This window comes from Rousettus aegyptiacus, unplaced genomic scaffold (assembly GCF_014176215.1).
Source record: "Rousettus aegyptiacus isolate mRouAeg1 unplaced genomic scaffold, mRouAeg1.p scaffold_m13_p_4, whole genome shotgun sequence".
NCBI classification, from domain to species: domain Eukaryota; kingdom Metazoa; phylum Chordata; class Mammalia; order Chiroptera; family Pteropodidae; genus Rousettus; species Rousettus aegyptiacus.
This window is the reverse complement of record NW_023416307.1, coordinates 5235477-5263405: the sequence shown is the minus strand read 5'-3', so window position 1 is coordinate 5263405 and position 27929 is coordinate 5235477. Positions and strand designations below refer to the sequence as shown.

The window sequence follows — 27929 nt, the reverse complement described above, 5'->3', positions numbered from 1 at the left end:
ATAACAATATACTAATTGTGAAGTAAGTATAATAAAATAAAGCAGTGCTGGAAGGCAGCGATGCCGAAACCCAGCTGTGCATCAGGAGGACAGGGGGTCCGTCAGAACGGCCGGGCCCCAGGTGCTGCCGTCAGCTGTGGTTTATCCAGACGGTCAGAGGTCAGCCCGAGGCTCTGCTCCCTGTGCTACAGCTTCCGCGGGAATGTTTTTTTCCCCAACATGTGCACCCATCGGCTGCTTTTGAGATATTCGTTCTTCGTTAGGTACTACGTGCTAGGCTTTTAGGACCCTTTTCTTTCCTCCCTCCCTCCCTTCTTCTTTCTTTCCTTCCTTTTCTCTTCTTTTGTCGAATCAGTATGCCATTTTCTCAGTTCGTTTGAAACGAGTTCATTTGAAACCTTATTGATAACTGAAACTTAAGGCTTTAAGCATTTCGTTTCATGAGAACCATCGCAGCCTTGCTGGTTTTCTGTTTCTCGTGGATTCTAGATCAAGGTGCCAGAACATCGATTAGACTGAATTTAGAATAAGGTCACAGGCTCACAGAGAGAGCCCCACTGCTCATCCTTGAGGGAAACTCGCACACACCGAGAGGGAAACTCAGTGCTATTCCTTTCGGCTCTGGGAGGCCTTTTGTGCTCGCTTTCTGATTCGGAGCTTTGACCCACTCTGACTAGTGCGACTTTCGAATACGTGAGATGTTAGACCATAAATTACAGAATTCAAGTGCTGAAAGAACCCCATCATCATCTGAGCCAAGGTCCCCCTCCAAGGTAATGTCTCAATAAGCGAAAGTGATTTCCAGGGTCACTGAACTCACAACTTGGGAATCAGACACGTGCGCCTCCGGGAAAAGGAGCCAACATAGCCCAGTTCTCACCTGCTGAGCCTTAATCTCCTCCTGGACCAATCAGATTGAATTCAACCAAGTTAGAAATAAAAACCCAAATGTGTAAAATCCAGCACACCTGGAATGACATCACTCCATAAACAAATACATTTTAAACATTTGGTTCCACGTTTTTCAGAAATGTGCTTCAAAATATCAGTAGTGAAAACATTGTGACAAAGCATGGCCTTGGCAGAGTGTAACTGGGGATCTTCGAAATAAATAAATGTGCAACCAAAGCTACTGCCGAAGCATGGCTTGAGCTCTCCGCATGAACCGGCATGGATATCGGAAACTCTACACCGCAGTGAGCTTCTCCCGCTCTGCAAAACCACTCGGCAGCGTAGAAACACTATCTTGTTTATGTGCATTTCTCCGACACTAGTTGAGTCTGTGTCACCAGACAAGGTCCTCAGAAAAAGTTTGAGGTGTGGTGAATAGATGGATGGAGGGATGGTGGCTGGATGGACGGAAGGATGATGGATGGACGGATGGATCTTCTCGGTCCTGTGAGTAGAATGGAAATGGTTTTTCTGGATGACAATTCATGACTATATCACATGGAGATGGTTAATGAATGTTGAGGTGTGCTGCAAACCTCAACATTCACAGGTGGAATAATGAAAACTGAGTTAGAAAGTCTCACGACGGTCGGCTCTTGCTTCTACTGGCCTCGCGGAGATCACCTAGGTCCTGGCGGGTGAGGGGCACTTTCTGGACACGTAGGGACAAGACGTGCCCTACCGCCATTCTTTCTCTCCAGTTTCATCTATCTTTTTCATTCTGACAGATTTTTTTCATCAGTGTTTCCTGTGGAAAATGAAAGTTTAGGAAATAGAATTTTCTAAACCCTCATGAGTCAGTAGATGATCAGGGCCATGAAAGCTCACTTTTTGGCATGTTGAGGGACTCATATTTTAGATAAATGTCCTGTGCCAGAAGAGCGAGGTCAATTCCAATGCTCGAGCAGTGACAAACGATAGGGCCAACCCTTGCCCGAAGGTAAATTAATTCTATGACTTGGCGATTGTGTAGATATTGCATAATTACAAAACGCTTCACATATTATCACCCTTGGTGCTCAGAGGGACCCAGGACCACGAAGTGGCTCTCACAGTGTCACACAGCCAGAAAGCCGCAGAATTTGGACGTGAGCCTGCACTTCTAGATGCAAATCTCACAATCTCTCTGTCTTCCCAAAGGACTCATTAGTAATCTGCAGGAGCTGTTTCAAGGGGTGACAGTCCCCCGATGCAGCACACCTCCCCTCATGTCCTTGCCTCAAGTGTTTGGTTGAGTCAACATATTGGAGGAGGACACTTTCTATGGGAAACCCTGTAATTAGGGACCTGTAATTAGGGAGATAGGCTGTCCTTCTAACACAATGGTTAGCATTAGGGGATGGTGAATTCTTTGTCATGGGCGTTGTTGGGTCATGGGGGAGGACAATGCTGTCTTATGCCTTGGAGGAGGTTTAGCAGCATCTAACTCTCAGATGCCAGTAGCACGCTCCAATCATGACAACAAAAACCATGCTCCGTCATTGGCAAGTGTCCCATGAGGGCCAGCGCTGGCCCCATTTGAAACCCACTGCTGGAGCGCGTGACCACAGATCTGCTTTGTCAAGTCAGCATCCACCAATGCCAATTTCAGGGTTCTGGGAACTAGAGGGAGAAGATCAAAACCTTGGAGTTTAAAAAGAGTTCGAAGAAATGCAGGTTTCTAAAACGTGTAGGAAGCAAATACAGAAGATTGGATAGCTTTAGAAAAATCCCCAAATGCTTAAATTAGAAAACTTTACAGATAGAGGTGGAAGGGTTAAAACGGACTTTCGATCTCAAGTGTTAGTACTGTTCCCATGGTTATGTCGAGGCCTCTGATATTCATTCCTTTCCAGATTATAGGCTGCTTTTCCAGAAGGGCTCCCAGCAAGTGGTTTGTAATAGAATTTGGGGGGTTTCTCTCCCCCTTCCCCTACTTCCACATCTCCCCTCCTCCTCCCCTCTCTCTCTACTCCTTTAAAAAAATCTCTTCTACAAACTGACAAGTATCTGTTGGAAACCTAGTTTGTTTTGAGAACAGTGCAAGATCATGTGGGAAGGAAACAGGAAAAGCTCTCACGGGCAAGATGAGTTAGTTCACGGCAGGGTCGCCCTGCAATTCACTGTTCAAACTAGGACACTTTCCAGAGTGACAGGAGATGCTCTTATATCATGCTGCCGTGATGACAAGCGTAACGCAGAACTATCGGGCCTAAGTGAAACAAAGTGTCACGTTAGTGCTCTGTGGCTCTTTCAGAGCTTTAATACATTGTACAGTCAAGATGTGACAGCTCTGTCCTCTGGGACAACTCTGACAATGAGGTCACAATGTTGACCAGAACGAGTGCCGAGCATGAGACGCTGTGATTGTGACTGTCACTGCGGTTTAAAACTCACAACGACAATGGTCCCATTACAATGGTCCCACTGTTCTGGGTGAAAACCTTAGGATCACTTAGTCAGCACGAGAGAGGGACGTGACCTATGAACGCACCCGCATCGCCGCGGTTTGTCTTGGGTCTGCGTCATGTTCTGTTTGACTCGCAAGGTGCCGTATCTACGCTTCAGTCCCTGCCTCCTCGTTTAGGTCTGTTCGGCAGCAATATCCGTCTTTTGAGCAGAAAGGTACCTTGACAAGGGGCTGAAAAGCCAGGCAGATTGAGGCAGCTCGGGGACACGCTTCCATGAGGAGGAGCGGTGGGAGGGGAAGGCAGAGCGAGGGGAGCTCTCGTCCGGCTGGACGTGCATCCTGCCATCCGAAGAAGGTCGTCGATACATCAGGATCCCAACGACTCTGCTGACAGGCGAGAGCTGCAGAGGGAGAGGGGGCCTCTGAGGAAGTGGGCCCATCCCTTCTGCAAGAACAGCAGGAACGACACACCTGTGAATTGTTTATTTATAGATCCCTGAGGTTATTCTCTTTCCGAGTTACCTTGCTTCGTGATTCCTCGTAATATACCGTAGGAAAACTCTGCAATGACTAAAAGCCACTTAATAATCAGCATTTTTGATTTGCTCCACCATCCCTGAATTTGTCACCTCTGTTTAACCCTCCTTGGTATTTAAAAAGCTAATCTGGTGCTGGCTGCCCAGTTAACAATGTGCAAATCTCTAAGTGACTTCGCAGTGACCTTCACAATTCTATTTACTTGGTACTTCCTTTCTATGAACTGACTTGGCCTCTGCTAATAATTGAAAGCATTCGCTGAAGTATCCACCAAAGTCAGTAGATAAGAATTTCTGTGAACAGTATGCCTTGTGACTTTAGCTTGTCCCCTACTGTATAAAACCAACTAAGAAAAATATTTTTGAAGACCGGTTCAGGCTGATACACATGTATGTGAAAGCATGAAGGTTTTCATTCATTCGGTACATATTTATTGAGCTGCTACCGTGTTTTCAGTCCTGTCCCAAGCAGCGACAAATAGAAAGCCTAGTCTTTACAGAACCACCGTCCTAGCGGGGTGGGATAGGGGAGACAGGTAATGAATAAGCAAAATGTGTCCTATGTCATGTGGAGATGACTGCGCTGGGGAATATAAGGCAGGAAAAGGTGACAGAGAGTAGGCGTCGTGTTTTAAAATAGGGCGTTTATATCCCTGTTCATTGCAGCACTATTCATGACAGTCAAGCTATGGAAACCACCTAAGTGTCCTTTGATAGATGACTGGATAAAGAAGACGTGCTATATAGAGCACATTCGGCCACCAAGAGAAGGGAACCCTGCCATTCGAGGCGGCATGGATGAACCTGGAGAACATTCCGCCAAGCGAAATAAGCCGGAGGCAGGATGAATGCTGCGTGATCGCACTGACATGCGGGATCTAAAACAGTCCAGGGCAAAGAAAAGGAGTAGAACGGTGGTTAGAGGTGGGGGAGGGGGGCACGGGAGCCCTTGGTCAAGGGAGGTTCCTAACCCAGTGAACCCCACAGCTTCTCCTGCTTTAAGTCTTATATTTCCATCTCTCACTGCCAGCTCCCCAAGCTCTTAACACACAACTTTGAGGCAGAAGCATTCGTCAGGAGTTTAGAAATTCTGGGCGAACCCGCAAGATACACAGACTCTCAGTTCTCAGAGAGCAGAGAGAGGAAGCGTAGGAACTTCTCCCAGCGCGAGATCCCCAGTGCTTGTCTCCCGGGGAGAGGGAGGGTCCCTCATGCACAACAGAGCTCCTGTCTGGTTAGGGCTGCTCAGGGGGCCCCTCTTGAGTCTATGTTGGGGCCCCTGGAACTTCTCAGGAGGGCCTTGCAAAATTGGAAGGAGGCCGTGTGGCCTCCTCGCCTTCTCTTTTCTCCCGAGATGCACCACCCTTGCTCTTGGACGCTGAGGCACCAGGTGGGCATCTGCAGTTGGGTACCAGCTGAGCAGCTTAACGCCTGGCTCCTGGGGCATAAGTGGGGATTAGGTATTTGGCCGTGGGGTGTGTGTTTGGGAGGTGATTTAAATGTCTCTGGAACTTTAAGCTGTTCCAGAAAACACTCAAGCGGCCAGTAAAACCAGGATCTTTCCACTGAAATCCACAAGGGCCATGGGAAAGGCTGTCATTGGCCAGGCTCCCAGGTTATCCGATCGGGGGACAGGAGGGAGTGAAAACCCCGCCCAACCCCCAGAAGGATGGAGTTGGCACCAGGGACTTTACTGCACAACCCCAGGACTGCAGGCCAGGCACTCCGAAGGTCGCAGGAGCGAGGCGGCCCTCCCCACCCGCGCGCTGCTCTGCTGAGGCCTGGGCGTTTAGGGAACTCGCGTCGTTATTAGGGTCTGCGGGTGAGAAGCAGACGAAGAATCGGAGAGAAGCACCGGCGGCGAAGAGTCCATAGAGTCGACACTTAGGAAGCGGGCGCGGAGCCCAGCGCACGGCCCCCAGCGGGGCACTGGCCCCCGGCCCCGGAGCCGCTCGGCCAGCTCCACCTGCTCCCTGAGCAGCACCCAGGAAGGGCGTTTGGTCGAAGACAGAGATCTGCGGCCATGGCGGAGGCCACAGAGCCGGAGGGGGGCGCCCCGGGGCCGCAGGGGCCGCCCGGGGGCCCCGCGCCGCTGGCGGAGAGGCCCGGAGAGCCAGGGGCCGCGGGCCTGGCGGCGAGCGCGCAGGAGGCGGGAGAGGGCGCCGCGGGGGCGCCGAGGGGCGAGGGGACAGGTGTAGGCGCGATCGCCGCGGGGACAGAGAGAGAGGGCCCCGTGCGGGACGGGGGGAGCGCGGACGAGCCGGCGCCTGGCACCGGCAGGGACCCGGGGACCGAGACGCCGGGCTCGAGCGGAGCGCAGGGCGAGCCGCGGGCGGAGGAGGGCGCCCCGCAGGGCGCCGAGTCCCCCCGGGGAGGGGCGGAGGCGGGGTGCGCGGAGCAGGCGGAGGAGGGCGCCCCGCAAGGTGCCGAGCCCCCCCAGGGGGGCCAGGAGGCGGGGGGCGCGGGGCAGGCGGAGGAGGGCGCCCCGCAAGGTGCCGAGCCCCCCCAGGGAGGCGACGAGGCGGGGTGCGTGGAGCAGGCGGAGGAGGGCGCCCCTCAGGGCGCCGAGCCCCCCCAGGGAGGGGGGGAGGCGGGCGGCGCCCAGCAGGCGGAGGAGGCGAGCGTGGGGTGCGGAGCGGAGAGCGAGGAAGCTCAGGGCGAGCGCGGGGAGCCCGCGGCCCCCAAGGCTGAGGAGGAGGCGGAGCGCGGGCCGGAGGAGCCGGGAAGCAGCGCGTGCGGGGCGCCGCCGACCAGCGTGGACGTGGGGGGCTCGCGGGGGGCCAGTATGGAGGCCGAAGGGTCCGAGGGAGCGGCGCCGAGCGCCGAGGGGGCGCCCCGGGACGGCGGGAACGGTAGCCCTCAGCCCCACGTCGGGGCGACGGAGGCCGCAGCGGCGGTGACCGTGGAGTGCGCCCCCGGGGAGCCCCACGGCGCAGGGGTGGGCGCCGCGGAGGAAGCGGGGGCCCCGGGGGAAGAGGATTCAGAGGAAGCGAGCCCCGGGGACGCGAGCGCAGACGCCAGAGAGGACGGGGACCAGGGGGCCCCCCAGGAGGAGGAGGCAGAGGAGGAGAGGCGAGAGCGCGGCCCCGAGGGGCCAGGCGCGGAGGCGCCCGGCGGCGGCAGCGCGGAGCCGGCGGCGGCCGCGCAGACCGGGGCGGCGGAGCCCGAGGGCCCGCTCAGCAACCACCTGGCGGAGGAGGGCGGCGCCGAGGACGCCCACGAGGCCGCGCGGGTGAACGGGCGCGGGGAAGACCGCGAGGCGTCCGAGGAGGGGGCTCCGCGTCGGGAGCACGACATCACCCTCTTCGTGAAGGTAAGCCCGGCTTCCCCCGACGCTAAGGACGCCCCTCCCGTCCTTAGTCTGGTCTTCTCAGGTGCAAGAGGGAGGACGAGGTCCCTGCCCTAGGTGTCCTGATTGTCATCAAGCGCTTTTATGGGTGGGAGGGGTGCGGGACAGCCTGGGTTTCACGGAGAACAGTTAAAGGAGCGTTTTTGGAAGGCAAAGAAGTCGATTTGGTGGCAGAGGGGTGGGGGTGGGGGTGGTGGGAAGTCCCGATGCAAGGGTCGACATCCCACTGTCTTTTGTCCTGAAAATCCTAACTGGCCCTTCTAGTCAGGAGGTTATTAAAGAATTGACTTAAAAAGAAAAAAAAAAGTGACAAGCCCTATCGATGTTCCAAACCATTTCTGCCAAAGAAGCTCTAATGCTTGAAGTGAAAAAATGCAGACAGGTAGGCTGGAATGTGAGAAGCATCGGGGACTCATACGTACCCCAGGGGATCTTGTCAATGTTTTCAGCTCTGGAAAGGTATCCCATTTTGGTAGAGTCTATAAGGTATGTTTGGGAGGAAAGTGGAAGTTTCTTTTGGTGACTTGCCTTTCTGTCATATTTTCAGCCTGACTTCAAATGAGTAGAGAGTAATGATTTTGCTGAAGAATTGTAGGAGACACGACCAAGAAGTTGAAAGTTTAAATAGGCATTTCCACAAGGCATCAAAAATCAGGGACAAGGTCCAGCCACAGCTCGCACGAGGATCTTTGTTCAAAAACCTCTTTGAGACCAGGAAAGCGGCAGATAATAAGACCAAGAATGTGCATTGCATGTTGAATCATAATCCTTCCAAAATACTTTAGGTTTAGAGAAACCAGTTACCGCTTAAACCCCCTTGACTGAAATGTAAGCAAATTATAATAAGCAAAAAAGGGAAATGTTCCCAAAGTGATTAACATCAGAATTACAAGAATTGTTTGGGTGGTGAGGGGGTCCGGGAGGAAGAGGGCATGCGTTTGCTTCCTCATGAGTGAGAAGGTGCTTTTCCGGGCATTTTAAAAAAGACCTTGGGGGCATTTAAGGGTTATTTATTGGGACATAAACTGAAGGCATAACTCCTAGGAAGGCCGCTGGGAGCTGAGAGTCGGCAGGGAAGTTGGGAGAGGCGGGAAGCTGAAGCTCGATGCTGCTGTGCGCACCCCAGCTCTCCTCCTTGGTTCAAGACGTTGCCACGTTCTGGTCGCGTGGTGACTCTAGCCTCCTGTTACACTTTTGAAATACAGTAACGGCTTCCCAGCTAGTCTTCCTGCTTCATTCTCTGCTCTCTCCTCTCTAGTCCCTTCGTGACAGGCAGTGAGCTAGGGCAAAAAGATCTGATCATTTCATTTCTTAGTCCAAAGTTCTCCAGTTGTTTGTTACAGAATTTCAGGTAAATCCTCACTCCTTCGCCAGGCCCCGAGGCCCTTCGTGATGTCATTCCTGCCTCCTTGGCATCACCTGGGTGTCCCCACCCTTTGTCACCCATGGTACCGCTATCCTAGCTGTATTGAACTGCTTACTGTCCCTTGAGAGAACACATTTTTTTTTTTCCTGCCTTGAAAGTGTGACTTCCCCCTTACTCCTCCCCATGCCCCCAGCCTTGTTATCTGATATGTGTCCAAGATTCAGAGCAGGTATCATTTCCTTGGGGGAACCTTTTCCAACTTCAGCCTAGGTTGGCTGTCTCTCTCTTGAAGCTCCACTCACACTCAAGACTACCCTCTGCATGCTCTGTCTCTTCCCTTCACTGTGTGAAACTATTCTTACGTGTCTGGTGTGGAGCGCAGGTCTGGAGTGTGTGTGATGGAGGGTTGGGTGGTGGCTGCCTGCATGAGGTAGTTTACTGCGGTAGTTTACAGACCTTAGTGCTTGCAGATCTGGGATCAAATCCTGGCTCTGCTGCTTTCTTGCTGTGTGACCTTGGGCAAGTTACTTAACCTTCCTGTGCCTTTGTTGCTTGTATTGGATAACATGGGGACAATAATAGTACCTACCTGGTGAGGTTGTTGAGAAGATTCAAGAATTTGTTATATAAAGCACTTAGAACAGTACCCCGCTTGAAGCATAGGAGAAGCAGGAATTCTTATTGTTATATCTGCCGAGCTCTCATAAACTTTCATTGATTTTTGCCCAGAAACTATCCCCTTCCTATTCCATCCCTGACATTTTATTCATTCATTCATGCATGCATGCATGCATTTATTCATTCAATCATTTTTAGGGCGAATCCCTCAAAGCACCTAATTACCTCCATTCTCTGGGGATAAGAATGTTGCGAAAAGTAGAAACGAGCTGCTTTCTCAGATTCTGCTTGGGAGTGGTTTGTGTAGGCAGAGGCAAGAGGCATGTGTAGCATGGACAGCTTATCCAGAAGGTTTTCCTCTGAAGATTATTTCATGATCAGCTGTTATTCTTTTTTTTTTTTTTTTCCCTTTAAGGAAACAAACAGATCTCCAAACAGTGAGATTGGTTTTCAAGCAACTACTACTTGATCCAACTTCTGAGGGTCACTTAAGATGTCTCATAGAACTGCGAAGGCATCTCACGTTCTTCTTATCCTACTAATCATTCTCTTTAAAACAAAACCAAAGGCGCCAGAGCGAAAAAAAAAAAAAAAAAAAAAAAAAACAAGCAAAACCCAGTTAGACTCTTACACTTTTCGAGATTGTAATACTTGTTTTGAAATCCTTAAATTAGTTCAGAATAGGGGTTCTTTGCCAGATTTAGCCTTTTCTAGGTTCCTTCCTGCTTTATTCGGACTTTTTATTCCCATAGTGGACATCTGACCTCCTGGGTTCCGTAGACATGTCCAGGCGGGTGTGTCGTGGTGCGTTTTCTATGCCATCGCTGGAGTGTGGAATTCATGGAGCTATTCCTTACGAAGAATGCCACACATTCTTCCGAGCATTCCTCTAGCCTTCATGTGACAGCCTCACAGTGAACAGTTTGAGATTAATCAGATGATATTTGTACACTTTTAACTTTTACATTTCTTCCTATTTAAATATAGATATTTATATATAAATATCTATATTTAAATATAAATATATATATTTAAATATAAATATCTATATTTAAATATATAAAATATATAAATATATATATTTAAATATATAAATATATATTTTATTATGACATGTTACTGGGTCATAGGTCATACTTTCTGGTATATCCGAAATGTGTGTGTGTGTGTGTGTGTGTGTGTAATTTTAGCTACTAATTTTAGCTACTTCGTGGCTTATATTCCTCATCTTAGTGAGAATCCTCATCTTCTCAACTTGTCATTTGTTTTATCGTGTGTAAGTATGTAAGCATGTATTCTTGGACATTAAACATCCAGGAACACATAGAACAGGCCAAGGACAGTTTCCTTGAGTTACCACTGCATGGTGCTAATTTTTAGTTTTGTTTTCTCAAAGAAGTGTTAATTTGTCATCAAATTATGGGGCCACAATAAGAAAGATTCTTTTCTTCTTTACTCATAATGACGTGCGACAACGTGGTAACAAACCAGGTAATAGCAACTAAGGACAAATAAAGCATTAATGACAAAGAGTGAAGTAAGGACTTCCGTAGCTGTGGGATTTGGTCACTAAGGAAGTCTCGCCTGCAGGCTTGTTTCCTCTCATGCGGCGTGCATACTTTGAGGCAAGGTCCAGGCGTGGGACCAGTCCAAGACATGAATTTTCTGACAAATTTCTCGTGACTTAAAAAACCTTAGTGTGACCCCTTCCCCCCCCCCCCAAAAAAAAAACCCACACCAAAAAACCTCAGTGTGACCAGTGAATAATCCTGGGCCCACGTCTAATAATTTCTTAAATAATGTTTTAGACATACATTTATCTACTAACGTGCAGCTACTGCTGAGCTTGAAGACTTGCATCCGCCATCTCGCTTGGATTCTCCGGAGAGGTGGAGGGTAGAGCAAGTAAAATTCAAAAACGGCAAGGTCTTTGAGTAATTGTCGCTCAGAAATGCCTCTCTCAATCAATCAATCAATCAATCAAGTCACCCAAGCTTTGTCACACCACGTGGCAAAATGGGAGTAGGTCGGGGATCTGCTGGGACCAGCATCTAATTGACTCCTGGTAGACCAGAAGGCTTCAGCTCTCCGTGGACACTTGGCCAGGAGAGCGCATGTTGAGACTTGTTTTGTGGGCTTGGTCTCCAAGGAGCTTGAGAGAGAGATGTTGTTTTCATAACAGCGTGTGCGGACTGTGTATTCTGAAGGGACGTGAGCAAAGATGCACTTCGGTGACTTTGGTTCTCTTCAGAAGAACCCTTCTTTGCCATTTGTTTTCTCAGCGTCTTCTATGACTTGCTTCCCAAGGGCGTGTATGAAATCTGTGGAGGGTTCGTTGGGGTGGAAACTGAGGTGGGCCGGCACGTCTCGCTAACCCCTTGCGCACGCATGCACACACAGCTCATGCGCCCTGAGGTCCGCACGGTGTGCTCACCACCGGGCACGGCAGTGGGCTCGTGGCACCTGTCAATCAGCGCTTTTGGGTGATGATAGGCTAAAAGCCAGATAGAGGGATGACTGGTTCAAGGCGACTTGGTTGACGAGAAGCTGGACACAAGTCCTGTTTCCCACTGTCTCGATCCAGTGTCCCCTGTGAGGGGGCCAACGCTGTTCCCCTCCACAAAGACATCTTAGCGGCTTCATGATGCTGCAATTCTACGAGGCTGTGGCAGTTTGTGGCTCGGCCCTGTCCCATGTGCAGATGCCACAGCTCCCGTCCCTGTCAGGGCTCTGGACTCCTGGGGGTAAGTGAGCCATGTGCCTGCCTTCAGCATGGGCTCCTTCTCCTCATGGAGTCCCTTTTAATGCCCAGTTCCCCGTGGCCAGCTCCTCCCCGATACCCTCTCTCCCAGAGTTTCTGAAGATCAGCGAGAAACCTCCAGAAACACTGCACTGGGTCTTTGAAGCATGTAAATTTACCCTTTTGATTCTGATACATAGGAAAAATAACACCCAGAGTTTGAAGGAGTGAGTGTGCAAAATTCAAAGCTCTGATCCACGCTTTAGGTTCAAGTGGGCCATAGTGCAGCAGGTGAATCCGTTAACTCAGTCCATGTGGCTTTATCACTCACTGTGCGTCAGGCACTGTGCTAGAGTCTGGGGGCATGGTGGCCAGCAAAGCTGACAGAGCTTCTGTGCCCACATACAGCTCATTGTCTAGCACAGAAGACAGATATTGAGCCATGTCTTGTACATCTGTGGAGTGATAATCTCGGCAGCATTGTTCAGCAATCTCTGAACATCGCCAGCGGGCTGAAAGCTTGCAGTAAGCAGGACTGTATGGCTTTGCTCGCCATTGTTCTCCCAGCCCCAGCACAGGGTCTGGCGTATGACAGGTACCCCGTTAATGCTGGTGGGGAGGGAAGGCAGGCGTGATGATCAATAGGACGCTAAAAGAATATATCGCAAGGAGACTTGCAGATACAGCAGTAATCACTAAATAGTTATTGATTTCATTGTGTTTGGGAAGACACAGAAAATGAGACCCTTGATAATCCCTAGCACACATCTTTGAAGATTTTATAAAAATAGGCTGGCTCTGCGGTAGCCATTCTCCGAGCTGCCGTGACACCCAGCACACACATAACAAATGTTCTCCGAGAGTTGGGGAGGCAGATGCTTACAGCTAAACTTTGTCTCTTCCATCACTAATTTTTTCTGCACCTTTTCTGATGGAGCAGTGATTCATATACTGGGCTCTGTATCTGGGCGTGGTTGGGGCATGGTTGGGAGGAGAGATTTTCTTTACAATATAGACAGTTTCTGAAAAAATGTTGGCTTGTTTTCTGGCAGCCCAGTCTCCTCCCCATAGGGAGGCAGTGTCTGACTACATCTTTAGCTGGAGTCCACAAAGCCTGAAATATTTCCTATCAGGCCTCTTAGAAAAAGTTTGCTAATTCCTAGCTTAAATCTACTTTGATTTATCATTGGGGGCTAGATACATTGCTTTTGGCACAAAGTCATTTTATTTAGCAAAGAGAAAGAGGAATCAACAGTGTCTACCACAGTTAAAAATGTTTAAGACATTTTATATATTGAACATCTTATATATATACGGTTAGAATTTATTTTTACTTATGAATATTAATTTAGGTAAGGTTGAAATTAAATAGAGATTAAACATATTTGTGCATGACTTGGTCACTCATGTAGTCCATGAAATTCCTTTATAAAATGTACTTACTGATTTAAAAAAAATGTATAATACATTATGATAATGAAACATTTATAAATATAAGAAGATACGATACAGTGAGGTAAGTCTTCCAGCATCTCAGTTTTCTCCCTAGAGAGAACCACTAACTATTTCCCCAGAGATATCCTGTGCATATTCGAGCATATATGTAAATATCCTCACTGCTTTCTTTCATTATCTATTGCTATGTAACAAATTACTCCAAGACTTAGATGACAAACATTTTTTATTCACAGTTTGTGTGTGTGTGTGTGTGTGTGCGCGCGTGTGTGTGTGTGTAATTCGGGAGCATCTAACCGGGTAGTCCGGCTGATGGGATCGTGGTTGAGATGTCGGCAGGGCTGTGGTCTCATCTGAAGGCTTGGCTGGGGCTTCCAGCATGGCCAACTCACACGTCTCTTGGCAAGAGGCTCAGTTCCTCACCACTTGGACTTTCTCCACGGGGCCGTTTTAGTGTCCTGACAGCATGGCATCCAGCTTTCCCCAGAGGAGGGATCCAAGAGACAAGAAGCCATAATGCCTTTTAGGACCTAGTCTCAGAAGTCACACATTGTCATTTCTGCCTTATTCTATTTACTAAGACCAGCCCTCAAGAAGAGTAGACTTGAACTCTGCTTTTTAAAGAGAAAGCAAATTAATTTTATAAAAATATAATACCCACCTTTTTTTTTTTTTTTTTTACCCCATAAAGAGTAGCACAGCAGAAATACGTTGGGTTACATCTTCCTTTCTTAACAGCATATCTTAGAAATCATTCTCTGTTGGTGCCTGTAGGCCTCTTGCCAGGAATTTCTTAGTTTTCTAATTATGGCATTCTACAATTGGATCCCCACAGATGGATGCTGAGGTAGTTTCCTCTCATTGATACGCTGAACAGTGCTGCAGAGACCATCACTCCACAGATGCGCAGTCATATACAGAACTTAAATGCTTAGAAATATGATTCTAGGGCAAAGGATATGTGTATTTAAGATTTCGATGACCTTTATCAAATTTCCTCCTCAAAGACTTTGTCGATCAGTGGTCCCCTGACACTATACAAATGCCTTATCTCCCCAACTTTCCCTGCTCAGTGTTATTACCCAACTTTCTGAATGTAAAAGGTAAAAAAATGACGTCCATTGTCCTTGAACTCACATCTCTTTTAGTACGCGTGAGATTGAGTATACTTATATATTTAAAGACTGTTGGTAACTTTTCCTGTGAACTGGCTGCTTATGTCCTTTGCTATTTTTTTTTTCGAATTGCCTTTTAGCCTTATCCTTTCTGATTTTTATATTAAGAAAATTAAACCTTCGTCTGTGATATGCATTTCATATATTTTTATGGGGCTGTTTTGACTGTTCGTACTGGCGTAATTTATCCTTTTAGTCTCAGTAATTTCTCGTCATTGACGCATGGAAGAAACAAAGCGTAGGCTGTGACGTCATCCTTGGAGACTCCACCTTCATTCACCGGAGTCTTTAAATGCTCTGTTTTGCTTTACATTCCATGACTTCTTAAATCCTGAGGGATTAGGTCTTTTAAGTCTCGCTTTTCTCCCTTTCTTCTTAATTAGCAGGTTCCAGTTTATCAAGCACATGTCTTTCAGGATCAAACTCTTTTTTTTTTTTTTTCACATCGTAAGGATTCCTAGTTAAAACAAAGCTTGCAACGTATGGATAGCAGGATCATTTCATGCCCACACAGCTCCATCTTTGATCTTGGCTCGCCATCTACTGAAATGAATTTAATTCCAGCACATAAAAATCATCGCGAAAAGTCATCGTCTGTGATTAAGTGGTATCAAAATATCATTTGTGAGTTTGCGTTTCCCAGACACGGCCTCTGTGTACGCTTCCCTGTTGTTGAAAGCATTGACCAAAACTTCTAGAGACCGATGACAAACCCTACTTGTAGAGGTCCAGTGAATTGGGGGAGCCTACCTCCAGCTTATGCTGAATGAGTGAGAAGGAGAACTGATTGGAAAGAGAATTCCGAAGCGTTGGAGAAAGCAGCTCTACGGACAAACACAGATTGTGCTGTCGAATGCTTATTCTGTCTGCAACGGTGAGTCTAACCCTATCGCTGCCTGCAAGAAATCATCAGATGGAAGCCTCCTCTAATTCCCAGTTCTTGCTAGGTTTGTGGGCTCTCTCCACCCAGCTCACCGTTTCTCTTGCCATCTGTGCTCGGTCAACCACATGAACGTTGAGTCTTTTGGGGTGGGGAGAAGTAAAAGCCGCTTTTCAGTTTCCCAAACTACGAGTGATATTTTGGACCCAAGTGGCTATCGAGAGCGAACATTTATTAATTGCCTGTCGTGTATCGAACAACGCGCTTGGGGCTGGGGGCAGAGCAGGGACCAACGGCAAGGAACACAGCTTCTCCGGAGCCCTCAGCCTGGCAGATGACACAGGAGCAAACGATGACGGTACCGTGTGAGGAAGGGGAGCCCGGGGGCTGCCGAGACAGGGCGGAGCAGGACGGCAGGCTGCGCGGGGACAGCCGGGGGGGAGATTCGCCCTCCGCTGCGTCTCCCTCTGGAGGGTTGTGCCGTGCGCGACGGACGCATCGGTGGGTGGCGGCGATGCCCGAGCGTGGCCGCTGTATCGGGTGGAAAGAACCGGGTGGTCGGTTTGTAATGACACGTTTTGCAGAATGTAAATTTTATAACCCCATAAACGCTCTCCGTCGAAGCCGGCCATTGCTCGCCGGTCAGATTGCATTTACAGACACGGGCGGTAATTGGACCCTGGCAGAGTGCCGGCCCGTCGACCGTCGCTCTGGTCTTTCCATTTCTGTGGCAGGAGACCGGAGTCGGGGTGCAGGTGAAGGCCGACACCGGCAAGAGGGACAAAGGTCGCTCGGTGGCGGTCAGCTGGCAGCTGGGGTGGTCTAAGGGGTCCGAGACGGCTTCGTGTGCTTGGCTGGTGTCTTGGCAGCATGACCGGCAGGCTGGGCTCGGCTGGGACTGTCAGGTGGAGCCTGTTCAGGTGGCCCCTCCATGTGGTGGCCTCGAGGTGGTCAGTGGCACAAGGCAGCAGGGACTGACCAGCCTTTTCTGAGGAAAGTCACACGGCCTCACTCCCGGGGGGCTGCGAAGCTCAGGCCGGATCTGGAGAGGGGAGAGCCACCCGCCTCCCAGCGGAGGAGTCTCACAGCCACCTGTAAGCCGCAGGCTGTGTGGTTTCCGGAGGTGCCTAAATGTCCAAACCACTTTCTTATAGCTCCAGTTCTTTACTAACTTGAGCTGGTTTGAGAACATTTTAGCAGCGGCTAAAAGCAACGGAGTAGTTGTTTTTCTCTTTCATTTTCGTTTCTGCAGTCAACGGCGGGCGGAGCAACGTGCCCGCAGTGTCGCCTACAGCAAATCTCAGCGACACGTCATCGGCACGTGACTTACGTGCAGAGAGGGCCCTGAGCCCTGGTGGGGGCCGCTGCCGATGCCCTTTACGCAGTCGTTTCTCTGCCATCTCTAAGAAGCCGCGTTTATTGAGACGGAGAGCCGATACGGGGCTGGTTAAGGGGATACCATTCCCAGCGCCCCTTTGCTTTCCAAGGCTGCAGGTTCAGGGCCATCCCTGAGGAGCGGGAGAGGTGGCCCCCCTTTCATAAACCTGCAAGATTCTGCTGAAGAGGGGGAGGCCCCCTGCCAGGAGAGGAGGAACCCTGGACCTGTGTGGCCCTATTTTTCTAACCGTCCTGGGGGCTTTGGGTGCAGGAGTTTGGGGGGAAGACCCTCGTTCTGTGCCTGTAACAGCCCCCATCAACAACGCCTCTGGCCTTCCTCTAACTGCGGTGGGGTGTGGGGACGAGGAGCAGGGCGGGGGGTCATGGCTGTCCTGGCGGGGACACACGAGGGCTCCTGACGCGGCCCTCAGGGTGACCGCCACACCGCGTGTATGATCATCGAGCACACGCAGCCGTCACGCGCTTTTGGTCTGGAGGTCGAGGGGCACCGGGCTTTCTCCCTAGGAGAGGAAAATTAATACTTTCTCGGTGCCTTTGGTGTCAGGGCATTAGCAGCGGTGAGTTCAAAGACTCTTGGGAAGACTTAATCTCTCCCCGACTCTGTTCCCTTTGCTTGAACTCCGGGCTGATGCCTTTGACTCTGTTCCCATGGACGGCTAGCCTGGGTGAAGTTCGGGGCTGCACTCAATGGCTTCATTGTGTCGTTCATCCCTCTAAACAGAGGGCTCCGTACTCAGGAAAACTCAGAGGTCCTAACGCATCAGATACGTTTTCATCAACTGCCGTTTCGACCGACGGATTACGATTCTGTGCGTCATAAGCAGCAGCAATACAGCCAGATCGCTACGCCACTCTCCGGACAGCGGGCTTTGCTGCAGGTCTGTCGCCCAACGAAAATGGAAACCCAAGCCAAACAGCTCCGTTGCTTTGCGACGCTGCTAACGTGTTCCTGAACCAGCTCGCATTAGTAAAGAACTGGATCGATAAATAAATACGACCACCTCGAGGCCGCCACGTGGAGGGGCCACCGGAACGTGCTCCACCTGACAGTCCCTGCCTCACCAGGGTCCAATTACCGCCCGTGTCTGTAAATGCAATCCGACCGGCGAGCGATTGGCCGGCTTCAACGGAGAGAGTTTATGGGGTTATAAAGTTTACGTTCTGCAAAACGTGTCATTACGAACTGGCCGCCGGATACGATGGCTGTGCTTGGGCACTGCCACGGTCCATTCACAAGTCCGTCGTGCGTGGCGCAACCTTCCAGGGGGAGACGCAGCGGAGGGCAGAGACCTCGCTGTCGGAGATGTCGCATGGAGCAAAGGACCACCTGGTCACGGCCTCGTTCGAATTCCCGACTCACGAAATCGCGAGGGAGAATAGGACAGACACCTCAGGCTGCTGGATTTAGGGGCATTTGCTTTAAGGCAGTAGAGAGCTGGGACACGTGTCTTTTCTAAGCTTGGTGAGATCTGGGTGAGTGAACGGACGGGGGCGAGGTGCGGGGTACAGGGCGGTTTAAAGCCGTCCGAAGGAGGGGGCCGTGCAGATGATGGGGGGGGGGGTTGAGGGGGCCTCTGTGAGGCCAGTTCTTCCGTTTGGTGTGTGCATTTTTCCCCCTTTGAGTCACTATAGGGGTTGAAATACTCCCACTCAATCAAGAATGTAAACTACCAGCGTATGTGAAAACAGGCTGCCCCGTCGGGCAGGCTTTCCATCCAGAACAAGACGTTCCTTTGTTGGAATAATTCCTTGTGAGCATTTTACAAGGAAATAAGCTTTTCGTCTCCACGTAAAAGCTTCAGTTGGTATCAGGCCACGTTATTAAATACGGATTAGAAATAGCCCTGGAGTCTTTGAAGCATGATTCGTCCATGAGGATAAGCAGCGAGTTCCATTTTGGTTGTCCACGTACTTCCTGGGACTTGATTCCACCCACTGGGACAGGAACACTGAGCCTCGGCCGGAACGTAAAGCTAAGAGCAACTGGTCCAATGATTCAGCTTGTGTGGGTCAAGGGCGGTCAACCACCTGGTCCATCTGATAACGCACTGATGGTTGTGACAATTGAGCAGAGTAAATGCTATGCATCCGGGGGTCATCTTTAGCATGGATAAGCTCTCCGAAGAGCTCCGATTTGTGTTTCCCAGTCTTAAGATCTAGAATACGTTTCTTAGGATGTGGGTGTAAAGATGAATGGAAGGACGCTGAAGTCCAGAGGATACCGGGAGCGAGGAGTGCCGTGAATGGCCGAGCGAGCCCCGCTCTGTGGCCTGGCGTGAGGAGAGCAGCCCACAGGTGTGAGGGGCCGTCGCTCTCAGCCAGGGCACGTCGCCGTCCCTGCCGCCGGGCCGGCCGGCCTCGGCCCAGGCGGTAGAGAGACCGTTACCAACTGGGCGAACTTTCATTTATTCACGAAAAAAAAAAAAATACCGCGTGTTTGTTTCTTGACGTAGGCCTTGCTGCGCTGATGACACGTTTTTCCTCGACCGGCTTACACGGAACGGGGTCGCGTTCGCCTGGCGGGATCTGCTGGTGCCGCGTGGATAAACGAGCCCAGCCGAGACGCGGGGCGGGCGGCCATTCCCCTCACTGCCCCGCGCGCGGCCGAGGAGGAGCCCGGTCGGTGGCTGCGATCCACGTTCCGCCTTCTTCCCGGCGCTGGGCTCTGCGGGTTGTCACCATCCTCGGTGGCTCTGTGTTGCTCCACAGGGGGCAGGCGAGGGAAGGCAAGGCACTGGCGGGGACAAAGGGCCAGCGGGGCGGTCTCCGGGCCAGCGGGGCGGTCTCCGGGCCGACCAGCGAGCCGTTCCTCTACCTTGCGGAGAGGCCCAGGGGGTGGGCTGGACGGGCTCAGGACGCAGCCCGCTTAGCGCCTGCCCCCCCCCCACTCACCCCCATGGGACCCCGCCCTGCACCCAGCAGAGAGGCTCCCTGCTTCGCTGGCACACGCTGTAGAGGAAGGGAGAAGGGGACGCTGAGCGGAGAAAAGCTTGCACAGAGGGTGGACGAGAGAGACGATCGGACCCGCGTAAGCGGCGTGGCTGGCGACCGTGATGCGACAAGACCCGTTTCCCGCGCTCTCTAAGCAGGGGGACCTTGTATGTAGGACACCCGGAGTTTGAGCAGGGGGATCGGATTCCGGTGGCGGCAAGGTCGGCGTCCCCCCCCAGAGAAAGTGGCTCTCCTGCAGCCCGTGCCCTCACGGACATTGGGGCACTCGGTGAGCACTCCGCGCCTCAGGGACTGGCCCGCTCTGCCATGTTTCTGTCAGTACCCCCCCACCCCGCCCCCCGTGTCATGTTCTTTATATATCCTCTAGGACACTTGACTTTTCATAAGACACCCCTCCCCCAACTCGATTGGACATTGCTAGAAACCTTGTTCGTTTAGCTCTTGGCCAAGAAAATCACCTGTTACATCCTCGTTTCCATGGGGAAATCGTTAGGCTACCAGTTCAACTCGTCCTGTCCGCTGACCGAGGATGCCCTTCCCCTTCAAGGGACCAGTGGGCGATATTTCAGAAACGGGCGTTTTTAAAATCCGCCGTCTGGATTTTCAGAGCCATGGCATATTTTATTCAGGCGAGTTAGGTGAATTTAGCTTTTCGAGGTTTTCGCAGAGTACTGTTTACTGTGTTCTCACTTCTGGCACCGAGAGCACCTGAATGCAAACGGAACGCGTTAAACATCCCCTGAAAGCGTTCAGCTGATTCACAGAGAAGAATGTGCGGAGCGCGTCTGCGGCTCGGGGTTTCTCCGCCGCTAGCCCCTGTGGGTGGGATTTCGGAATGTTCTGGACACCGCGGGCGGTACCCCAAACCAGGCGAGGAGTGGAGAGCCGCGTGTGACGCCCCGGGGGCCGGCCCTTCTCTCAGGGGACCTGTCTTCCTGCCCCATTGTCTCTGTGCTCTCGGCGCCGCGGAGTGCTGCCCGCACGGTTTTCGTTTTGAGGGTCACGGATTCGTTCATTCATCGAATCGGCAACCGTTATTAAGCATCCCGGGTTCCATAAAAGAAAATCTTTTCATACTAGTTTCGGACACGTTTGTCTTTCAGAACGAGGCGCGGCGCTTCCCGGTTTGGGGGTAGCCGCTGTTTCGTGCCATTTCTGCCCTCGCGCCTCATTCTGTCAAGTCGGCCTTGATCGAAAACAGACTCAGAGACACGACAGCGCCAAACCAGCCGCCTCGCAGCTCCCTTTTCTCCCGGTGGTCCCTGGAGGGGCTCTGTGACCAGGGTCGCACCCTCGAGCGTCATTCTCGGTCAGTGTGGATTTGGACAGAAACGAGGTCCGAGGAACTAGAGCGGGTCTGGTTCGGGTGATGCCCAGGGGTGGGCTGGACAGGCTAAGGCATGTGGGTTACTCAGGGGCAATGCCACCTAAGACGAAGCAGGCTCTCCCCCTGCCCCTTAAACCTCCTCAGCTCTCTCATTTTCCTACCTGTGCGGATGCCTTTATATCAGGGACAAACAGACAAGAAGCTTCCCACTCCGTTTCCTTCCTGAAATACACTTGGTGTTTCCTATTTAGTTAATTACCTACAGACCCCCCCTGGTGTAAAATATTGTCGATATTTTGTACAAAAAAACAAAACAAAACCCAGTATTTTGTTGCGTCATCTTCGAAGTCCAGTTTTCCAAGCCTTACTTTCTCCTGTAACATAAAACTGAAACGTGTCAGTTCTCAAGGACTGGACTTGCCTCGATCGAATTTAGGGTAATAAATGAACATCTTCGGAAAATTCTAGCCTTCCCTCGTGTGGTGTCACTGTGTTCATGAGGTGGGCAAAGCTTTGACACTGGATTGCTTTGGCCACAGGACGGTGTACAGTTAATGAGGGACACTGGTTTCCTGGCCACTTAGCGTAGCTGCCCCTTTTGAAAACAGGAGCCTCGGAATAGTTTTCCTCGCGACTGCTTTGTGGACAACTCTGTGAAGCTGATCTCAAGTTCACTGTCTTTTTTTTTTTTTTTTTAATTAATAGGTCAGGGTTAGGGACTCTTAAAACAGGATCAGGACCCCTCCCTCTTTTCTTTTCCCAGGGGTGAGAGTGGACAGGGAGTGAGTATTTGCCAAAAAAAAAAGTCATGTGGCACAGAAAAGATTTCCTTATAATAAAGCCAGGGCGTTAGCCTTGACCTTGTCCGGCCAGTTTGGTGTTTCTATTTGGAGAGTGGCTCATCTCCTTTGGCCACAGGCTTCCTTGTTCCGTGGATCAAGTCAGGCCATAGAATATGGTCATTTATCTAACAGTGGGAAAGAGGGGTGGGTGAAGCTTCCAGATAGTTCTATAATGTCTGACATCTTCTAAAAATCTCTGTTTAAATTGCTAACACCTGTAGGGTGGTACCAGGTGTCTCTGCTCACTGACAGAGACCTTTCAAGTTCAGCAAATTAATTATCCATGACCTAGAAACCTTTGAGCTTGCAAGCATTTAGAAACTATGAGGAAATGCAAAACGAAATCTAATTGTTAAAGTTGGGGTAGTTACCATCTCTAATCCTAGTAAAACCTAGTGATTTTCCTAAACAACACATTTTTTTTTTTTTGGATGCTGACTCTGATTTACTTGCTTTTGAGTTTTCCTATTTTATACATAATGTGATTTTATGTATTCCTGGTTGATTCTTTTGTCTTATTTTCATGAATGCAAAAAGGATGGGCTGATTTGAGCCCAAAGCTTGTGAAAGAAACCTGAGGTTTCGATTTACCAATGCAGACTTACCTTCCACTCTCAGGGGCAAGGAGAGCAGGGACAATTAGCAACTTGATGGAGCTTAGGTTTCTTAACCGTGAATAGGGAGGACGAAGTCTATTAAATTTACATTTAAATAAAAGAATACCGACCCACTATGGCAGGAATCTGGCAGTCTGTCCCACAGAGCCTTATGCAGTCAGCTCTGTCCTTAAGGAGGAGTTTCGTTTGTGCCGGGAGTGGTTCCTTTGTTTGCTATCCCTGCAGAAGTTGCAGAGCCTTTCAGAAAGAATTCCATTATTCCATTAAGCGAGACAACTGCAGGAGAAACTGATCACCTAATTGACTAGAAATAGCTCTGTTTTGTTTATCTTTGAAAACAAAGCAAACATTTTCAGTGAACACTGTCGTCCATGAGATCTATCGCGAACTTTAATTTAGAAAGCCAAATCTACTTAGTTCCCTAGGTTGCGATTTTTCAGTATACCAGGTGATTTAATTTTGTGTTTGTCTATTTATTAATTACTTATTTTCATTGAGGTGTAATTGACACAGGATGCTATATTAGTTTCAGGCATACAACGTAATGATTTGATGTTTGTCTGCATTGGGGAATGATTACCACAAATAAGTTAACTTCCAGCGCCCTACATAGTTACCGAATTGATTATTTCTTGCAATGAGAACTTTCAAGATTAGCTACTTTCAAATATACAATACAGTGTCATTAACTGTAGTCACTGTGCTTTACAGTCCATCCCCAGGACTTATTTATTTAATAACCGGAAGTTTGTTGCTTTTGACCCCCGTCCCCCTCCCCCTCCAACTCCCCCCGGCAACCACCAGTCTGAGCTTTTTTCTTTTTTTTAGATCCCATATATAAGGGAGACATATGATGTATGTCTTTCTCCGTTTGACTTATTTCACTTAATATAATGCCTTTGAGATCCATCCATGTTGTCACAAATGGCCATATTTCCTTCTTTTTGTGGTTTAATAGTATTTCATTGCATATACGTATATATTACAATTTCTTTATGCATTCACCTGTTGATGGACTCTTAGGTTTTTTCCGTATTTTGGCTGTTGTGTACAATGCTGCAACACAACATGGGGATGCAGATGTCTTTTTGAATCAGTTTTTTTTTTTTTTTTAGATAAGTACCCAGAAGTAGAATTGCTGAATAGTTCTATTTTAATTTTTAAGAGAACCTATCCATAGTGGCTTTTTATCAAGGATAACCTTTTCTCCACATCTTCACTTGCACTAGTTATTTCTTGTCCTTTCAATAATAACCATTCTAACAGGTGCGAGCTGGTCTCTCGCTCTGGTTTTGATGTGCATCTCCCTGGTGGCCAGCGATGCTGAACATCTTTTCAAGTACCTGTTGGTCATCTGTATGTCTTTGGAAGAGCATCTACTCAGATCCTCCACCAGTTTTTAATCAGGTGATTTGGTTTTTTGCTACTCGGTTGGGTGAGTTTTCTTTCCAACATGTTTTGGATTTTAACCCCTTATCGGATATTTGATTTCCACACGTCTTCTCTCCTTCAGTAGGTTGTCTTTTTATTTTGTTGATGGTTCCCTCTGTCGTACAGAAGCTTTATAGTTTGTTGTGGTGTACTCGCTTGTTTTTGCTTCGGTTGCCTTTGTTTTAGTTGTGAAATCCAAAACAAAATCATTGCCAAAACCAATGTCAAGGAGCTTACCTTTTGAGTTTTCTTCTAAGAGTTTTATGGTGTGGGGCTTTACATTCAAGTCTTTAATCCTTTTTGAGGTAGGTGTGTGTGCGTATATGTGTGTGTGTGTGTGCGCGCGCAGTGTAGATAGTGGTCCAGTTTCATTCTTTTGCATGGCGCTGTCCAGTTTTCCGATAGCACTTATCAAAGTGACTGCCCTCTCCTCACTGTATATTTTGGCTCCTTAGTCATAAGTTAGCTAGCCATGTGTTTGCGCATTCATTTTTGGGCTCTCTGTTTCGTTCAGTTGATCCGTGCTCTCGTTTTTATGCCAGCATCGTACCGTTTTCATTACTATAGCTTTGTTATACAGTTTGAAATCAGGGCGTGTGATGCCTTCAGCGTCGTTCCTCTTTCTTAAGACTGCTTTGGCTCTTTGGGGTCTTCTGGATTTAGGTTTTGAATGTCTTTCATAGCTATGGTGACCAGCTGTAGTCATTACTGCGGCTTCTCCAAAGTGCCTCAGACCTTTCGGAAAGAGATCCACAAGCATATCTTCACAAAGCGAACTTCAGTAAAATAAGACATGAGTGTTCATCTGGCTTGGCTGCCTCATCGGACACCTGTAGGTGGCTGCAGTGAGAGCCACCAGAATGGACCCTTTGGTGTTGTGTGTGGGGAAATGGACAGTATCAGCTCGTGGGAAGGTAAGTGGTCACGGGAACTGGTACCCTCTCCTGGGTTGGCCCTGAGGAAAGCAAGGGTCACAACCTCCACTCACCTTCACAGACTGTGGCTTTTTTTCTAGGTAATTCTCTGAGATTCAGGCTTTCTTGGAAGGCTTGGGTGTGCATTTTTAGTCAGGTGGATTCTCCCGGATCTCACGTATCATGCCACAAAGGGCATCCCTGTCTTCTACCTGAAAAGTTAACCACAAAGCCTCTGATTTCTGCTATCTTTTAACATTAAAAGGAAAGCATTCTAAAAGCCACACTGATCCTAAACCTTATCTCGTAAGAATTCCCTCAGTAACCTTTAACATATTTCTGATTAACTGACTAGTTTCAATCTGAACAAAAAGTACAGAAATACCAGCTCTCCCCAACCCCAGCCCAAAGAACTTTCATAAGTCGGTCATTGAAACCAACCTGTTTGTCTTTGAGGTACTAGGCTTTCTCAGGCCTTTCGCCTCCTTAAAACTTATAAACGTTTCAGAGAGTAGTAGGGAGAAAGCAGGTACCATTTTTTTATTTTTCAGGAAGGTACATGTTGCTAAAGAAGTTTGCAACAGTGCTAGAGAATCATGAACGAATTGAGAAAGCTGAACGTGAACACTTTTAGAGATGATCAGGATTTCTTCTTCCTGGCCTGCTCTGTCCCTCCCCGCCCCCACCCCCGCCCGCCCGCACCCATGCATCCTCCCTCATCTCTTCATTCCTCTTCAAAGAGAGTTGAGAAATAATTTACAAATCTTCGACTGTTGTTTTCCTGCCACGAGCAAAGTAGGCACTTCCGTTGCTGATCTCAAATCGAGATGCATTTTTAAAGGCGCACTGCCCAAGTGCCAGTTGTATTTGAGGCTCCGTCATGGCAGCGTCTAGGGTGGAAAGACATCGCTCTCTTGGGGTGGTTTTCCCACGGGGTCTAACAGGGAAGTTACGGGTCTGAAGACCAGTGTGCACTAGTCTTTTCAGGACTTTCCCAGGTTTAAAACCGAAAATCCTAGGTTGAGGGAAACCAGAGTCCTGGATAAAGTGGGGAGGTGTAACTTCTGACAGGGGCTTAAAACGAATTTGCGACATTTTTTAACAGAACCTAATCAGGAATGGACGAGGTGTAAGTGAAGGCGATAAATTTGAATGTGCATCTCAAGACCACTAGGGGGAGCTAACAGCAAAAGAATTAGAGACTTGCCACAAACTTGGTGGCTCAGAACAGCTCATCTGTAAATTTATTCTCTTATAGTTCTATTGGCCAGAAGCTTGGCACGGGTCTCACTGGGCTAAAACTAAGGCATGAGCAGGCCTCCATCTCTTTCCAGAGAACCCACGCTTTTGCCTTTCCAGCCTCTAGAGGCCACCGGCATTCTTTGGCTCGTGGTGGCTTCCTTCCTCTTCAAAGCCTGCAGTGTTCCTATCTCTGGCCATTGCTCCCTAGCGAAGGCTTCTCTGACCACAGCTAGGAAACGTTCTCACTTCTCAGGGCGCACGTGATCAGATTTGGCCCACCTGATAATCCAGAATCATCTCTCCATCGCGAATTCATAATCTTAACCACGTTTGCAAAGTCCTGTTTTTATCTTTTTTTTCCTGGTTGTGTATGGAAACATATTTACAGGTTCTGCATATTCGAGTGTGGACATCTTTGAGGGGCCATTATTCTGCCTACCATACCAGTAAATCGTCTTAGAGCTTTTCATATTCTGTCATCGACACCCTAAGCCATGGCCAGAATGAGCTGTGGTCAAGGGCGGACCTAGCCGGAGAGTCGGCAGGTGGTATATTCCCGGCTGCTTCAGAGATTGCCCTGCTGGCCTTCTCAGACCCTGAAATGAGGAGCGTGAACCTGAAAGGTCCTTTTTCTGCCGCAGGACGTGGCCCTGCCTTGCGCTCGGCGCTCTCCGGCTGCTTTTACTGAAAGCTATGCCAGGCCAAGATCAGGCATTTGGTTTTACCTGCCTTAAGAAGAAACTTTTTTGTCCACACGACCCGGAACATGCTTCCCGGGCCGTGATGGCTCGGGTTAGCGTGGATTCGACAGGCTCTTTCAAGGAGCGCCTTGGTCCCACCTGCTCTGCCGGCGGAAGGGGTAGCACCTCCTGCCAAGGGGCTCGGCCCTGCAGGACGCCCCGGTCCCTGAGGCGGGGCCGGGCCCGCGTGGGTGTGGTGGCACCCTGTCATCGATCGGGCAGAAGGACCGTTCACGCTCTAAGTGTGGTGATGGGGGTTGCAATGTCAAACTCATCTCACCTCGAGTTCTAGCGCAAGTTTCCTAGAGAGGAAACAGACCGCGTAGCACATGGCCAGAGTGCCCCACCCCCCGCCCACTCGGTCACAGAAGCTGTCCCCAGGAGTGTCCCATGTCTCCTTGCCACTGCTCCTACCCTCCCCTAGCACACGGGGCGTGCGTGTTGGATAACCTCAGCCCGGCTCCATTTTCTGTCCTTTGCGCTTTCATCTGCTTCCAGTGCGTTTTCTTGTTACTGTGGATTCCTGCGAGCCGCCTCCGGTCCTTACTGGAAAGAGGTAGGGTGACGCCAACAGGGGGAGCCCCTCCGTTTGGACATGGGCCATGTCAGCAGTGGGGTGAAGGGGACGGACTCCGGCCGACTCCTGGGTTCGAATCCTGTTGGGTGACCTGGGGCAGGTTAGTCTACCTCCCTTTGTCTTCATTTTCTCGCCTATAAATGGAGATAGTAACAGGTCCTGCATTGAATAGAGTCGTTGTCAGGATTAATTGAGTTACTGTAAGCAAAGTGTTCAAAACGGTGAGTAGTGGAGGGTAAATGCTGTGAAAGTGGTAGTTGCTATCACCACCATCATCATCACCATCACCATCACCATCACCATCATCACCACCATCATCATCACCATCATCATCACCATCATCACCATCACCATCACCACCATCATCATCACCACCATCACCATCATCATCACCATCACCATTACCATCATCATCACCATCACCATTACC

General features: G+C 49.7%; 1 protein-coding gene across 1 annotated transcript in view; it reads left to right on the top strand.

Moving 5' to 3' along the window:
* The first annotated feature begins 5899 nt into the window (after positions 1–5899).
* The window catches only part of CLIC6 (chloride intracellular channel 6), a 38135-nt gene continuing 16105 nt past the window's right edge, over positions 5900–27929 (top strand). Inside the window, exon 1 of the mRNA XM_036218886.1 lies at positions 5900–7189. Coding sequence (XP_036074779.1) covers positions 5900–7189 — 1290 coding nt within the window. The remainder of the gene's footprint in view (positions 7190–27929) is intronic.